Source organism: Leptonotus elevatus, chromosome 15 (assembly GCF_054856555.1).
Source record: "Leptonotus elevatus isolate MCC_2025b chromosome 15, RoL_Lele_1.0, whole genome shotgun sequence".
Lineage (NCBI taxonomy): Eukaryota > Metazoa > Chordata > Actinopteri > Syngnathiformes > Syngnathidae > Leptonotus > Leptonotus elevatus.
The window spans coordinates 18,929,406-18,943,962 of NC_141253.1; the positions used below are offsets into that span (position 1 = coordinate 18,929,406).

At 40.2% G+C, this 14,557-nt stretch overlaps 2 protein-coding genes across 3 annotated transcripts in view; both read left to right on the top strand.

The window, feature by feature from the left end:
- megf10 (multiple EGF-like-domains 10) overlaps nt 1-14,557 on the top strand; it is a 110,101-nt gene that overhangs the window by 69,021 nt on the left and 26,523 nt on the right. For both annotated transcript variants that reach the window (XM_086096299.1, XM_086096300.1), the window contains 8 exons: nt 2,840-2,960; nt 4,717-4,880; nt 4,991-5,093; nt 6,304-6,450; nt 7,319-7,453; nt 7,561-7,689; nt 7,800-7,928; nt 8,033-8,161. In XM_086096299.1, coding sequence (XP_085952425.1) covers nt 2,840-2,960; nt 4,717-4,880; nt 4,991-5,093; nt 6,304-6,450; nt 7,319-7,453; nt 7,561-7,689; nt 7,800-7,928; nt 8,033-8,161 — 1,057 coding nt within the window. The remainder of the gene's footprint in view (nt 1-2,839; nt 2,961-4,716; nt 4,881-4,990; nt 5,094-6,303; nt 6,451-7,318; nt 7,454-7,560; nt 7,690-7,799; nt 7,929-8,032; nt 8,162-14,557) is intronic.
- Nucleotides 11,748-14,557, top strand: part of LOC147162330 (uncharacterized) — an 11,206-nt gene continuing 8,396 nt past the window's right edge. Inside the window, exons 1-3 of the mRNA XM_086096301.1 lie at nt 11,748-12,841; nt 12,933-13,095; nt 13,486-13,546. Of these exons, the coding sequence (XP_085952427.1) occupies nt 13,061-13,095; nt 13,486-13,546 (96 nt within the window). The 5' untranslated portion in view covers nt 11,748-12,841; nt 12,933-13,060. The remainder of the gene's footprint in view (nt 12,842-12,932; nt 13,096-13,485; nt 13,547-14,557) is intronic.

A 14,557-nucleotide genomic window follows, 5' to 3' on the forward strand; every position in this document is an offset into this window, starting at 1 on the left:
GAGAGTAGTCGAAAAGCATCGACCAATGCACATTGATGAGGATGATGATGGTGAATCCCGAGGTTGACGCCAAAGTTGGAAGCCTTGACGCGACCGTTATGATCACGTAGTAAGCCTCACCGGCTAGCGCTGCTAACGCCGGAAAACGCGCAGCACAACCGACCGGGTACTTCTGCACAAGCGGACATTCGATCGGGCGATGGAGAGTAGTCGAAAAGCATCGACCAATGCACATTGATGATGATGATGATGGTGAATCCCGAGGTTGACGCCAAAGTTGGAAGCCTTGACGCGACCGTTATGATCACGTAGTAAGCCTCACCGGCTAGCGCTGCTAACGCCGGAAAACGCGCAGCACAACCGACCGGGTACTTCTGCACAAGCGGACATTCGATCGGGCGATGGAGAGTAGTCGAAAAGCATCGACCAATGCACATTGATGATGATGATGATGGTGAATCCCGAGGTTGACGCCAAAGTTGGAAGCCTTGACGCGACCGTTATGATCACGTAGTAAGCCTCACCGGCTAGCGCTGCTAACGCCGGAAAACGCGCAGCACAACCGACCGGGTACTTCTGCACAAGCGGACATTCGATCGGGCGATGGAGCGTAGTCGAAAAGCATCGACCAATGCACATTGATGATGATGATGATGGTGAATCCCGAGGTTGACGCCACAGTTGGACGCGGCCTTTATTCTCACGTCATAAAGCCTCACCGGCTAGCGCTGCTAACGCCGGAGCTGCACAAGCGGACATTCGATCGGACAATGAAGAGTACCCCGAGTCCAATGCATATTCATCGGAGGAGCGGGTACAGTCTGATCACGGAGAAGACACGGGTTCTGGACTACGATGCCACCATGAATGGAGTGGATAAGATGGATCAGAACATCTCTTACCACCCGGTATAGCAACTGAAGGACATGAGGAAGCCAGACGTAACACCACCGTAACGTAACCATAGCATGATCCTGATATTAGACTTTATGGCAACACACACTGCAGTATATACTTGCTATTCCCTGGAAAAAACGGCCTGCAAGAAAGTGTAGCTTCTGCACGCGAAGAGGCAATCGCATTGAAACTAATCTGTTGTGCAAATCCTGTTGCGTCTCCTTGCACGCAGGGGAGTGTTTCACAAAAAGAAAAACTGTCGTTGAAACATCCACATAATTGTAAATAGTACCACAGTTGCACACATTTGTAAATAGTTTGCCAAATTGTTGTCAAATTGTTACACTGTTGAATGTAAATAAACGTATTTTGCTATCAAAAAACACTTTTTCATTCTTGGTGGTAGTGTTTTATAGAAGTAAAGTACTATTTAGGTGTTTGTGGCATCATTCATGGACAAAAAGAAGTGTAAAATTCACTAGAGTGCATGAAATAATATCGTTTCACTAAAAGCTTGATTTCTCCGTATTTTGGTCCAAAACAAGCGCATTTGAGGGAAACTAACCATTTTCTATTGTTGATTACTAAAGAACGGAATAAGGTAGAAACAAACTTTCAATCTTTCATTTGGTAGTATGTGTGTTTCCATAGTCCAAACAGAACATTTTCTGTGGACCTTGAAAGATCAGTCAAAATGCTTAAATCGGCTGGCACTGACAGCATCCCTTTTCTGAAAACGTCTGGCAGTCAAAGAGTTAAAGTAATGTAACTGGATTTTTTGGATTACTCCAATATTGAGTATGCCTGTGAAGACAAAATAAAAATAAATATCACCACAATATATATTCTATACAATGTGCCCCTGCTATTTGCGGGTGGTATGTATGTATGTATGTATGGATGTATGGATGTATGGATGTATGGATGTATGGATGTATGGATGTATGGATGGATGGATGTATGGATGGATGGATGTATGGATGGATGGAAAATGAACTTTTATCCCAGTCACAAGTTTAGCCGTGTATATGTTGTGCATGATGTTTAAATAGTGAATTGGTGGGAGGAAGATTTGTTTGGAAGGTGTAACTCATATTACGGTTGTAGGCTAGCAAGAAGCTACAGCGCGTAGCATGCAGCTGGACTCTCAGCTCAAACCTTCGCTCCGAGTAAGTTCCAGTGAATACAGGTCGCCATTTCCTCCTCCCGTCCGTGGAAGACGACACGACTCGTCAGTTTGTTCGTGCCCACCTCCCCGACATGTAGCAACTGTCCCACTCGCGTGCATGCGCTCTCTGTCGCTCCAACCCTCTCTCTCTTTCTCTCTATGTCTGTCACTCTCTCTCTCTCTCTCTCTCTCTCTCTGTCTGTGTCTCTCTCTCTCTCTCTCTCTCTCTCTCTCTCTGTCTGTGTCTCTCTCTCTCTCTCTCTCTCGCTCTGTCTGTCTCTCTCTCTCACTCACTCTCTCTCTCTTGCCTTCTTTCGCTCTCATCGTAGAAATCGTAATCCCTCAAAGTAATCCCCATTTTTAATAAATGTACCAGTAATCCGATTACATGTTTTTTCCTGTAACTGTAACAGAATACAGTTACATTGTTTTTGTAATCTGATTACGTAATGGCGATACATGTATTCCGTTACTCCCCAAGCCTGGTGCTAGAGCAGCACACCTGCGTCAGTTCTGAGAATTTGAGTTCAACTCTTGGCTACGGTCTTCCAGTGTGGAGTTTTCTGTGGGCACTCTGGTGTCTTTCCGTATTCCAAAAACAATAACTGAAGACTCTAAATTTTCCCTTTTATCTACTTTCAGGCGGGTTTTTTTTTAACAAATATCTGAAATGGGTCACTTGTGAACGAACAAACAATTGGAATCGTGGCACATGAACCTTGTAAAGTAAATCCAAAGACTCCTCTGATCTGGTTTAACATTTTATGTTTCCAGGGTTTCGACTGTTCAGTCACGTGCCCAGCAGGATCTTATGGTGTGAATTGCTCCTCCCCCTGTAATTGTAAAAATGGAGCTCAGTGTTCACCTGCGGATGGGTCCTGCTTCTGTAAACCAGGTGAGGTGAAGAAGAGTAAGTACAGTGTTGTTTTAACTGACTAATTGGGGGAAGGGCTCGTCCATTACAATAGTTTGTCCGTTACATCGAAATACTTGAGTATACTCCATCCAGTACAGTACAAAATAAATACATAAAAAAATAAAAAGGTTTGAAACAGTTTGAAAACTGTTTGTGCTTGGGGGAAGATGTGAGAAGTAACAAAGTACTTTGTTACTGTACTTGTTTTTTCAAGTATCTGTACTTTGCTTGAGTATTTTTTTTATTCTGGTGACTTTTTACTTTTACGTCTTACCAAGGTTATTTTAGTTAACAAAAAGTAACAAAAAAACTCAAACAAAAATTCATAAAACTATTTCATTAACGAAATAAAACCTAAACTACATTTTATAATTATAGCAAAAATATCCTTTGTTTTAGTCCTTCGTAATTAATTTAATACATGAGCCTTTGGGGATGATTTTAAATGTGATTTTAAGTAGATTTATTTCGATATTAACCTGAATAAAGACGTTTGCAAGTGTGTCACACAGAAGTGATGTCATCTAGCAACAGCCAATAAAAAAGCACCTTCAGATGACGTCTCTCCTCGGCAACAAATTTGCCTGCTTGACTTTCGGCTCCAATGGCTCAGCTCACCTGCTTTTTAACTTAGCCGAAATGCAACGCTAGGTAAGAAATATGTTACTTTTTTCATTTTACCATGGTGTTTATTAAATATTGCGCACAAGTAATACACATTTAAAAAACAAAATAAGAACAACAAAAACTAATACTGAACTAAAACTTAACTAAAACAAAGCATTTGTTACATTACTAAAACTAATCAAAACTAACATAACCACCCTGAAAACTAATTAGAACAAAAAAAACAAAAACAAAAAAACTCAAAACAAAATAAAACCGAACAAAAATTTAATTCCAAAACTATATTAACCCTGCTTCTTACTTTACAAACTCAAATATCTGTACTTTTACTTCTTACATTTTGAAAATGGGGTATTTTGGGGTGCGTGACGACACAACATAAAAACATAAAACTCACCGCGCTGTGCACCAGGAAACAGACTAGTCGCTAATCAAAAAGTGCACGCATGTTTGTCGATATGAAGAAAAGTGAGCTCGACAATGAGATTGAAGATGACATCGGCTGCTCGATTCTTACCTGGCCTGTCGCAATGACACCATGGAAGTCCTGAAGTAATTTCCTGCCATTCCAAATCTTTCACTGCACTTTGCGGGGCATTTTCAGCCCTGCTACTTGCGTCTCCTCTAACCTCATGATCTACAAGTGAGTGACGGCAAACTAATGTTATATGCAGTATATCTGCTTGCAACATTTTTTAAATATATATTTTTATTTCATTTTCTTGAAATCTACTTGGGTGGTGGCCAATTTACTTGGGTGGACCGCCCAAGTATTAACATGGTGTGGGAAACACTGCTGTAGCTAACATACTTAAAAAGCTACTTTAGAAGGGGCATTTTGAGTGAACTGGACAGTATTTTCTATCCGTTTAATCTGGCGGCTGTTGGTTTCAGGTCTGTTATATTGAGGTTCCGCTGTATAGAGGTTTCGACTAGGCTTAATTACAGTGGAGGTTGTGGATTATGCACTGAGAAACATTTTGCAACCAGTTCTCACTCTTGACACAAGATCTGGATCCTGTCCCCTGGCAACACAGTTGGCCTACCCACTGCTTTAAGAATGGTCAAATCATGTTATCTAAATAATTACAGTCCATCTTTTAATCAGGGTGGCATGGAGTGGACTGCTCCATAAACTGCCCCAGTGGTACGTGGGGTCTTGGCTGTAACACGACCTGTCTGTGTGGGAATGAAGGTGCTTGTGATGCAGTGACTGGTCACTGTACTTGTGCCGCAGGCTGGAGAGGAAATAAATGTGACCTGCAATGCCAGGTAAAACGCTTAAAAATGAATTTCTCTCACAAATACAAATGCATTGTCAGTGGAAGCAAATTCACAAAATTGTTACTGGGCCTGTGATGGTAACATTTGCTTTTCTCTAGGATGGTACCTATGGTCTTGACTGTAAAGAGCGCTGTGACTGTAGTCATGCTGACGGATGTCATCACGCCACTGGGTACTGCCGCTGCCTGGCTGGATGGACTGGTAAGAGAAAATGCTTAAGGTCTTCACATGAGTGAAAAATCATCATTAAAGGGATAATTTTCCTCCGGCCCTGCTCTGAGTTAGAGAGAAATGAGAGGATGATAGTGTTCAATACTACATTGCTGTGGACCAAAATATTCTGTTGGCTCGTTTGCAGCACCAGGTGGCCATTAGTGGTCGTGCTCTTCAGTGCTTTAGATTATTTTTGCTGACACAACTGTGTGAACCTTGGTTTTTCTGAATCATGCACTGCCCCACTGTCATATGGTGTTCCGCAGGGTTCAATAATGGGGCCTCTGTCGTTTTCATTATATCTGACCCTGGAGTTCCATCTGTCTGGAGGAAATCAAGGCCTGGATGGCACAGAATTTCTTGAATTTCTATAAAACAAAACAGAAGTTAGGGTGTTTGGTTTGGTCCCAGTAGCCCTTGTATATCTCATCTTGCAGACTTGGGCCCCTTAGCACCTTTTCTAAAGCCAACAATCTCTAACTTGGGTCTTAAAATGGACGCTGATTCTAAAGTGGACCGACAAATTGGTGCTGTTTTTAAATCCAGCTTTTTTCATCTTAGGCAGCTGACTAGGTAAAGCCGCTACTTTCTCAACAATCAGTTGAGTTGAATCAGTAATCCATGCCTTTTTTCACATCTCGGCTAGATGAGTGTAATGTAATGCAATCAATCAATCAATCAATCAAACTTTATTAATATAGCACCTGTCATGCATTAAAATGCAACTCAAGTTGCTAAACAATTAAAACATCCATAAAACAATAAAAAGACCCCCCCCCACACCCCCAAATCACAACACACACACACACACAAACCATGGCGGGGCACAGAGAAACCATGAATGGAAAGACACCCAGGAAACACTGGAGCTAAAAACTAAAAGACGACAAAAAAAACTGTTCAAGGCTAAAAGAAAACAGAGTACAAGGCAAAAACGAAGCTAAAAGACAATATGATAAAAGGAAAAAGGAACTAAAAAAAGACAATTTTTTTATTTTGGAGTCAACCAGTCCTCCCTCTAACACATTTCGTCTTTTTTGACTCTGTATTGTTTTAGTGTTTTGTGTCATTAATTTATTGTGTTAACTGTCTTGTCGTCTTGTTGCATGACTAAGTTTTGCTCCATGTATGCAGTGGTGGTTGTTTTAAAGTGATCTGTAAATAAAGTTGAGTTGAGTGTGTTTGCATGTGTGAACAGGTGTCCACTGTGACAGTGTGTGTGCTGACGGCCGCTGGGGCCCAAACTGCTCTCTAGCCTGTAACTGTAAGAACGGAGCATCCTGTTCTCCTGATGAAGGAACATGTGAGTGTGCACCAGGATACAGAGGCAGCACCTGTCAGAGAAGTAAGTGAAGAAGTTTTGATTAAGTGATTTATTTCAAGATACACTTCCACACCGAAGCGGCATTTTTGTCCGGATGTCTGTGACTTTTTCGGGGTCTAGCGGTTACAACAGAACTGCTTTTTAGAACCTCCTCGGCAGTTCTGCAGCGCCGGTCGTCGGGCGCCGAGCGGGGCCGTTTCGTCACCTGTCATCTGATTGGCCGACAGCAACGCAGCAAGCAACGCCGTGGAGGAAGCCCATTTCCTTATTTTATGCAAGCGAGGCAAGAGGCGCCCGCTGGTCTTGGCCAAAGTCATAAAAATACATTTTATACAATAAATATAATAATGTTTTACAACAATATATACAGAACTATATTTACAATTTAAAAGATACTTGTGGATGGATTTGTAATGATTGTGGTTTTAAAAAAAATCGCGAGTGCACACCACTTGCCTGGTCGTATGTTCCCATTCAATTGAATGAGAGCTTCAGCGGCAGTTCAATGAATGAGGCTGAACTCTCCATTCAGAAATAGCTTCACGAGATCGCAAATTTTCATCCATGGTGGTCCATATGAAATTGTAAATATGGTTCATTGTTTGCGCGACTCGCCACTCGTGAAATGTTATGTGCTGCGCTGCGGGAGTGCAAGCTTGGCTTGGACAGTTCAAATGATCCTGCCCACTTACCACCGCTTGCCTGCTGTAATGGAAATGCAAGTGAGGCCTTGTAGTGTCGTTCTGTACGGTGCGGTAGCATGTCGTTCGGGGCTAATGAAAAAGCGGCATTAGTCAGAGATACTGAAAGCAGATCCCTCTCAGGTCAAACATGCCAGTCAATTTCTTGATGAATCTACCTAATTGTTGGGTTCCCTTTTCCTTTGCAGTCTGCTCTCCAGGTTACTTTGGTCACCGTTGCAGTCAGACGTGTCCCCAATGTGTCCACAGTAATGGACCATGCCACCATGTGACTGGACAGTGTGACTGTCTGCCCGGCTTTAAGGGGGGGCTTTGCAATGAGGGTGAGTATTACACCCCACAGCTGTGACCTTCCACAGTACAGCATATTGCTGTCAATTACATTTTTTACCAGCATTACTATTGTTTAAGAAAGACATCTTATGTGTAGTGTGTCCAAGTGGTTACTATGGGAAGAAGTGTGCCTTGAGCTGCACTTGCACCAACAATGGCACCTGCAACCCTATTGATGGCTCCTGTCAGTGTTTTCCAGGATGGATCGGCAGTGACTGCTCTCAACGTCAGTTCACTTACTTGACTTGTATACAGTACGATGTAAAATGAGTCATGCTTTTTTAGTGCATTACATTTGTTTCATTTTAACTTGATAATGTTGTCTCTGGGTTGCAGCATGTCCTCCTGCTCAATGGGGACCCAACTGCATCCACACATGCAACTGTCATAACGGAGCATATTGCAGTGCCTATGATGGAGAATGCAAGTGCACCCCGGGATGGACCGGCCTTTACTGCACACAACGTCCGTCATATCAATACTCAGGCTTTTTCTTATTCTTTCCTTTATAGTCACAGCTGATCACCATTTTATCAGCGGTTTGATACAATGTCTTAACTCACTTGCAGGTTGTCCATTAGGATTTTATGGGAAGGATTGTTCTCACACATGCCAGTGCAGGAATGGAGCAGACTGTGATCACATATCTGGACAATGCACCTGCCGCACTGGCTTCATGGGCCAGCATTGTGAACAAAGTATGTACACTCAACAAACATATAAACGCAACACTTTGGTTTTTGCTCCCATTTTTTATGAATGAACTTAAGGATCTAAAACTTTTTTCACTTACACAATATCACCATTTCTCTCAAATATTGATCACAAACCAGTCTAAATCTTTGATAGTGAGCTTTTCTCCTTAGCTGAGATAATCCATCCCACCGTACAGGTGTGCCATATCAAGATCCTGATTAGATACCATGATTAGTGTACAGGTGTGCCTTAGACTGCCCACAATAATTGGGGGGTCTGGGGACTCAGAAAATGAGTCAGTACTGACTGGTTTGCAGTGCGGTGCAGATCGGATGCGGAGCTGCGGAATGTTTCCGCAAGCTTTCTATTTCGTCCGGATTCCGCATGCGGATTTTCATGAAGCTGAAGAAATTTCTCGAGACGGACAGAAAGTCAGGCGTCGGCATCAAGGTAGATCCGGTATATTTCAAAATAAAACCGTTTGCGAAGTCGTTTTTTTGGGGGGGAAGCTAGCTAACTACAGAGCTAAACTGGAGTCTTTTATGCCAAACGTTATCCAAAAAACAACCCCTACAATGCCAACGGATTTGGATCATTTTCACTCATCTTTCAAGACAAACAGTGTGCTATGACTACATAAACATGGTGGATATCATATGAAAGATTAGATTCCATTCTTTCATTAGAAACAAAGTATGTTTCTATCTTATTCCCTTCTTTGGAAATCACCATTTGAAAATAGGTAATTTGAGTGACAACAAGCGAAAATGAAAAAAAAATAAGGAGAAAACAAGCTTGTAAAAAGATAAATTTTCTGCACAACAGTGACTCTGACACTAATATTTTTTGTTTAGTCACGCTCTGTGAATTAGATTTAATGTGAAAAACGCTTTGATCATCCTTGAAAATGTTCCATTTCCTAAGACCTGCCATGTTTTCATGTAATTTGATACCCTGGGAGCCCATAAAATGATGCCATCTGCTGGCCATAGTTAGTGGGTGTTTTTGGATTTTTCCAGTCCATTCACAAAGCAGCGCTGCACAAGACGTTGCACTGCCCATTGAGAAAACAAAACAAAACTTAGTTGACGTTATTGGAGGTATACAGTGGGTGTGTCCTTAACATCAATTGACGTTTTTGGCAGCAAAAGAGTTAAAAGACAAAAAACTAGCTCAGGTTGAATTAAATATAACAAAATAACACTATTTAAACACAAAACGTACTTACCCATAGTAGAAGTCCCAGAAATAATATCCAAAAAGCATATCGGTGTGACGACAGGCAAGCATGGCTATTGTTTACCAGTAGCGCCCCGTGATCTTGTGGTCTCGCGGGTGCAGATTTTCGGACATGCAGTCCGTACGGATGCCATACGGAAACCGCCGCGCAGTCAGTGTGAATTGGGCGTAGGGCTCGGAAAATGAGTCAGTACTGTACTGGTTTTCTGGGTCCCCAGAAGTTTGACTAAAGTAAACACAAATGTGCATTGATGGTGTTGCTTTTTTCTTCCGGTTGTTAGTTAAAATGCCAACAGCACAACAAGTTGCTAAGCTACGCAATTTGCAAGACATTTTGAAATGCTACGTGATCATTTAGAAAAAGGAAGCAAAACACGTACATCACTGCCTCCAGCAGGAATCTCGTAAGTAGCCGCTTACTGTGCAAGCAGGCCAGGGTTGCCAGATATTGTGTCAAATATTCCCCACGATGTAAACAATTTTCTTTGTTGTAAAATCTGGAGATTAGCGGGAGAAATGACTACTCGGAAGCCACACGGAAGATAGGGTTGAAATTCGGGGGTCTCCAGCGTGAATCGGGAATGTTGTCAAGTATGACAACGTCCAGTTTTTCTTGAAAGGTGTGCCTCCTTTCCTGTAAGACCATCTTTGGTGCACATATTTAGCTCTGCCAATCAGAGGGGTTACACCACCATCTATTTTGCAGTCTGCTATTGTGTGAATGCAAAATGGCTTCTACATTCTGGCACTCTGGTATATTGCAATAACATAATAATGAGGCTCTCTCTGGTGGCATTAACGGCAAAGATAGCTTGAGTGACGTAGAAGGATCATTTGTAACAAAAAAAAACAAAAAAAACTTTTATTAGTTTTCATAGAATGATGTGTATTAAGCAATAGGGTGCTCTGTGTGTGTGTGTGTGTGTGTGTGTGTGTGTGTGTGTGTGTGTGTGTGTGTGTGTGTGTGTGTGTGTGTGTGTGTGTGTGTGTGTGTGTTTGCCTTTGTGTATTATGAGGACATGTCACCTGAATACACGCAACACTGCGAGGACATTTTGAATTATGAGGACACAGCCCATGTCCTCATAATTCATTTAATGCAGAAGTGCTTCTAGGGCTGTAGAAGGCTTAAATCCAAAGTTTTAGCCAATGTCCTTGTAAACCATAATTACATGAATTTGTGTATTTTTGTGTATTTGATGACGCCCCCTGTAGGAAGGTCCTCGTAATGCACCACTTCATGAATTATTCACACCAGTGTATATTTCACAGCATTTGATTGGCTGACCGTCACCTGTCCCCACAATTACGCACATGTCCCCATAATTCCGTTTTTTCTCAAAATGCTGTGTATTGTGAATGTTTGTCTGTAGACGCAGAGCCTTTTTTTTTTTTGCAGCCACCAATTCCTAAGTAGATAAATTAAATAATGAAATACACTATGACATTTAATTATATATTTCAGCATTTAATTCTTGCAGTGGTTGTTTATTTGAAAATATACAATGGTTAACAGCTGTTTATCACATCACTTTGAACAGCTGGAGGCAGAGACAGAGAAACTGTCAGTGCCGTATATTGATTCATCATTTAACATCCCACCCTGCCTTTACAATGTAACATCTTTCTGTACACCAGTGGCCAAATGTTTTGAGAATGACATTGATTTTCTAAAAATCTCCAGTGCTGACTTATTATTATTGTTTTTTTATGATGGCAATTTGCATGTACTCCAGAATGTTATAGTGATTAGATGAATTGCAAAGTCCCTATTTGCCATGAAAATTAAAGTAATTTCCTTTAGTGACCTTACAAACTTTAAGTGAAGAAGGCTTCAGGGCACCCAAGAAAATCCAGCAAATGCCAGGACTATCTCCCAAAGTTGATTCAGCTGCGGGATAAGGACATCACCACCAGTGTAGAGCTTGCTCAGGAATGGCAGTAAGCAGGTATGAGTGCATCTACACCCATGGTGAGGGAGTAAGACTTTTGGAGGATGGCCTGGTGTGACCAGTGAAAAGGGGATTCCATAAATACAGACCAAAATAAGAAAAAAAGTGTTGAAGTTATTTTCTCTGATTAACCCCCTTTCCAAATGTTTGGGGCATCCGGAAAAATGCTTGTCTGGAGAAGAAAAGGTGAGCGCTACCATCAGTCCTGCTTCATGCCAAAAGGAAAGCATCATGTGACCATTCATTTGCAGGGTTGCTTCTCAGCCAAGGAATTGGGCTCGCTCACAATTTTGCCAAAAAACACATGCATCCATTACTAAAGTATAGTACTAAAACATCCTCGGACAGCAACTGTATGACAGCAGCAAGGTTATTTATTTACTAAAGCAAAAAAACATTTTCGTTAATGAAAAAAAAAACCTTTTTAAAAAACTGAAACTGAAATCACATTTTATGATTACAAAATGATCTATAATTCTAGCAATAATATCCTTTGTTTTCGTCTGTGGTAATTCATTTAATATATGAGCCTTTGGGGTTCATTTTAAATGTGATCTATTTTTTTTTATTGACACTGTAAATCATAGAACAATAGCCACTCTTATCAACAAAGTTCATAATCCAACGACTGAACCAATTTGTTGATTTGAACGAGATTTATTATATTGCCCTGAGTACGGAAGTGACGTCATCTAGCAGCCCCGATAGAGAACCGCCCCCGGCTCTATTTACTTCACGAGATGTGATGGCGTGTAGCTGTGCTAATGAGGTAGGTTTGAAGCTCGAATTTTTCCTGTTGTTGTTGGTCGCTTGTGTACATTGCTCCCTCTTTCGCGAAAATGATTTATAATGCAAGTCCAGTGTAAGTGCAGCTAAGCTTACGTTAGCATACCTAACCATCTGTTGATTATGATGGATGCAGCTAATTATTTAGAATTGCTACGCTTCTGTTAGCGACGGTTAGCATAGCAGAGCTAACCGTCTGTTGAGTAAGATGAATGCTAATTGCAATTTTTAAGAGGAAATCAATAACAGGCTGGTTTTTGATGTGAAAATATACAATGGCTTAGTATTACCAGTACAGTATAAATGAAGTATTGGTAAATTGCTGCATTTGTGTTTACTTAAATTTGTTCTTTCAATAGAAATATTTCAGTAAAGTCTGTTAGTGTTCATTACATTTAATTTATGCAAATATTTAGCAGAGCTGTGCTATCCACTGTATTTTATTTTCGTTGGCACATTTACTGCACACTGCACAGGCTATTATGGTACACTGAAAGTCAACTTCAAGACATTTGCACCAAGTTACCTATCAAACTGATTGAAACTCATTTTTTTCTATAGCTTTAGATCATTATCTTCAGTGAGACATGTCAGTCATGAGGCCACAGAGGGCAAAAGTTAAACCCAAAGAAGAGGTAGCATACTTTTCATCCTTAGGTAAAGACAAGAATGGATTCACCATAAAATATATTAATTAATTCAAAGGTGAGTATTGGTAAAATATTCTTTAGTATGGGTCTAGTTTTCATTATTGTTATAATGAAATATTTCTGTTGTATCCTTTTTTCTTTGTAAGGTCGAGGAGTGTTCAGTTCCTGCTCCTTTCAGAAGAGAGACTTTCCTACTGAATATCGAGGAGAAGTTCTAAGCAAACAGGAACGTGAAAACAGGCTGAGAGTGTATCATGATGCCCGGAAGGTTTTCATGTTTGAATTTCGCTACAATGGAAAAACACTATGGTATGTTTATATGGTGTGTTGTCACACTTAATTTTGTTTTTTTGGGGGGATATCGTGCAAGGTTTGACAAAACATAAAAGATTAATTAAAACTCAAAAGCAAAAGTACATTCTTTTCTCAATATAATTTTTTTATTTTTTTATTTCATTTTTTACAATATTGTGACTTGTTTTTTTATTTTACTTTTACAGTTATCGTGAGTATCGCTAACCTCACAATATCATGTTAATTATCATATCGTGATTTCTTATGACATTTGGATATTGTGTCATACATGTGACATACTAGAATTACTGGTCGCACATTCATGATTACATGAAATTATATTATAGCAGTCTAGTCTTAGTAAGAATTTAATTGTATTGGTATTTTTCTATTCATCTGCCCCAGGTTTCCACTGAAGCACAACCTGATGAAGACACAGCTATCAGACTGCGCCAAAGTTAACCAGGTGACTAGATTTCTTTTTGAATGTTGTTGAAATCAGTTTTCCGAAGCAAGACATTAGTGGAGGGTGGAGATACTAGGGCTGCACAATATGTGGAAAATATCTTGCCGCACGAATGACTCATGCAATATGTGTATTGCAAAGACGTGCAACAAATGAATATTGGATTAATTGTATACTTTAGTCTGAGGCTAAGCGATATGGCCAAAAAATAAAATAAAAAGTATTTTAAACCAACCATCCAGCATTCTGCCACCACTTGTGCAAAATTACAACTCACAATAACATCTGGATGTAACAGAACATAACAACAGCTTTTAATAATCCAGAAGACAAAATACATTTCACGATTTAGCAAATTTTCAACGATTCAATTTAAATTTAATTTATTCAATTAATTTGATTTATTGCCAGGCCCTACTTGAGTCTGAATTTGACCAATCAGAGACAACATTAATTGCGCATCGCCATACAAGAGAATTGTATCGAGGAACATTACTAACAAAAAATAACTTATTTGGATAAGACTAGATCACAATGAGCATGATTATTTTTCTGCACGTACGTGTATTTCTTTAATTAGATTATATAGATATATATATTAGGTCCATGTTCAATGTCAAAATAATCTCCATCACTGTATAAAACACCCATGTCGCATGTTTTGTCAATACTGTGCAGACCTCACAGGTGCATAGTCTTCACAATGTCGTAGTTGTGAATAACTGACACTCTGAGGACAGTGTATTTACACACTGCGAATGTAAAATAAGTTTTCAGGGGTTTGGAGTTACACATACAGTCCTCATAATTCATACTCTGGTATGGACACTCTGAGGACTGTGTATTTTCTATTAATTGTTTCATTGTGAAAAATAGACGTCACCAATTTACACAAACCACTAGTGCTGACGGATTATTTATTTTTCAAATAGCAAATAAAATGTATTTGCATTCACAATACTTTAACCTATTCATTGTTCTTTATGTACTGTAACTGTGTAAATGCACAGG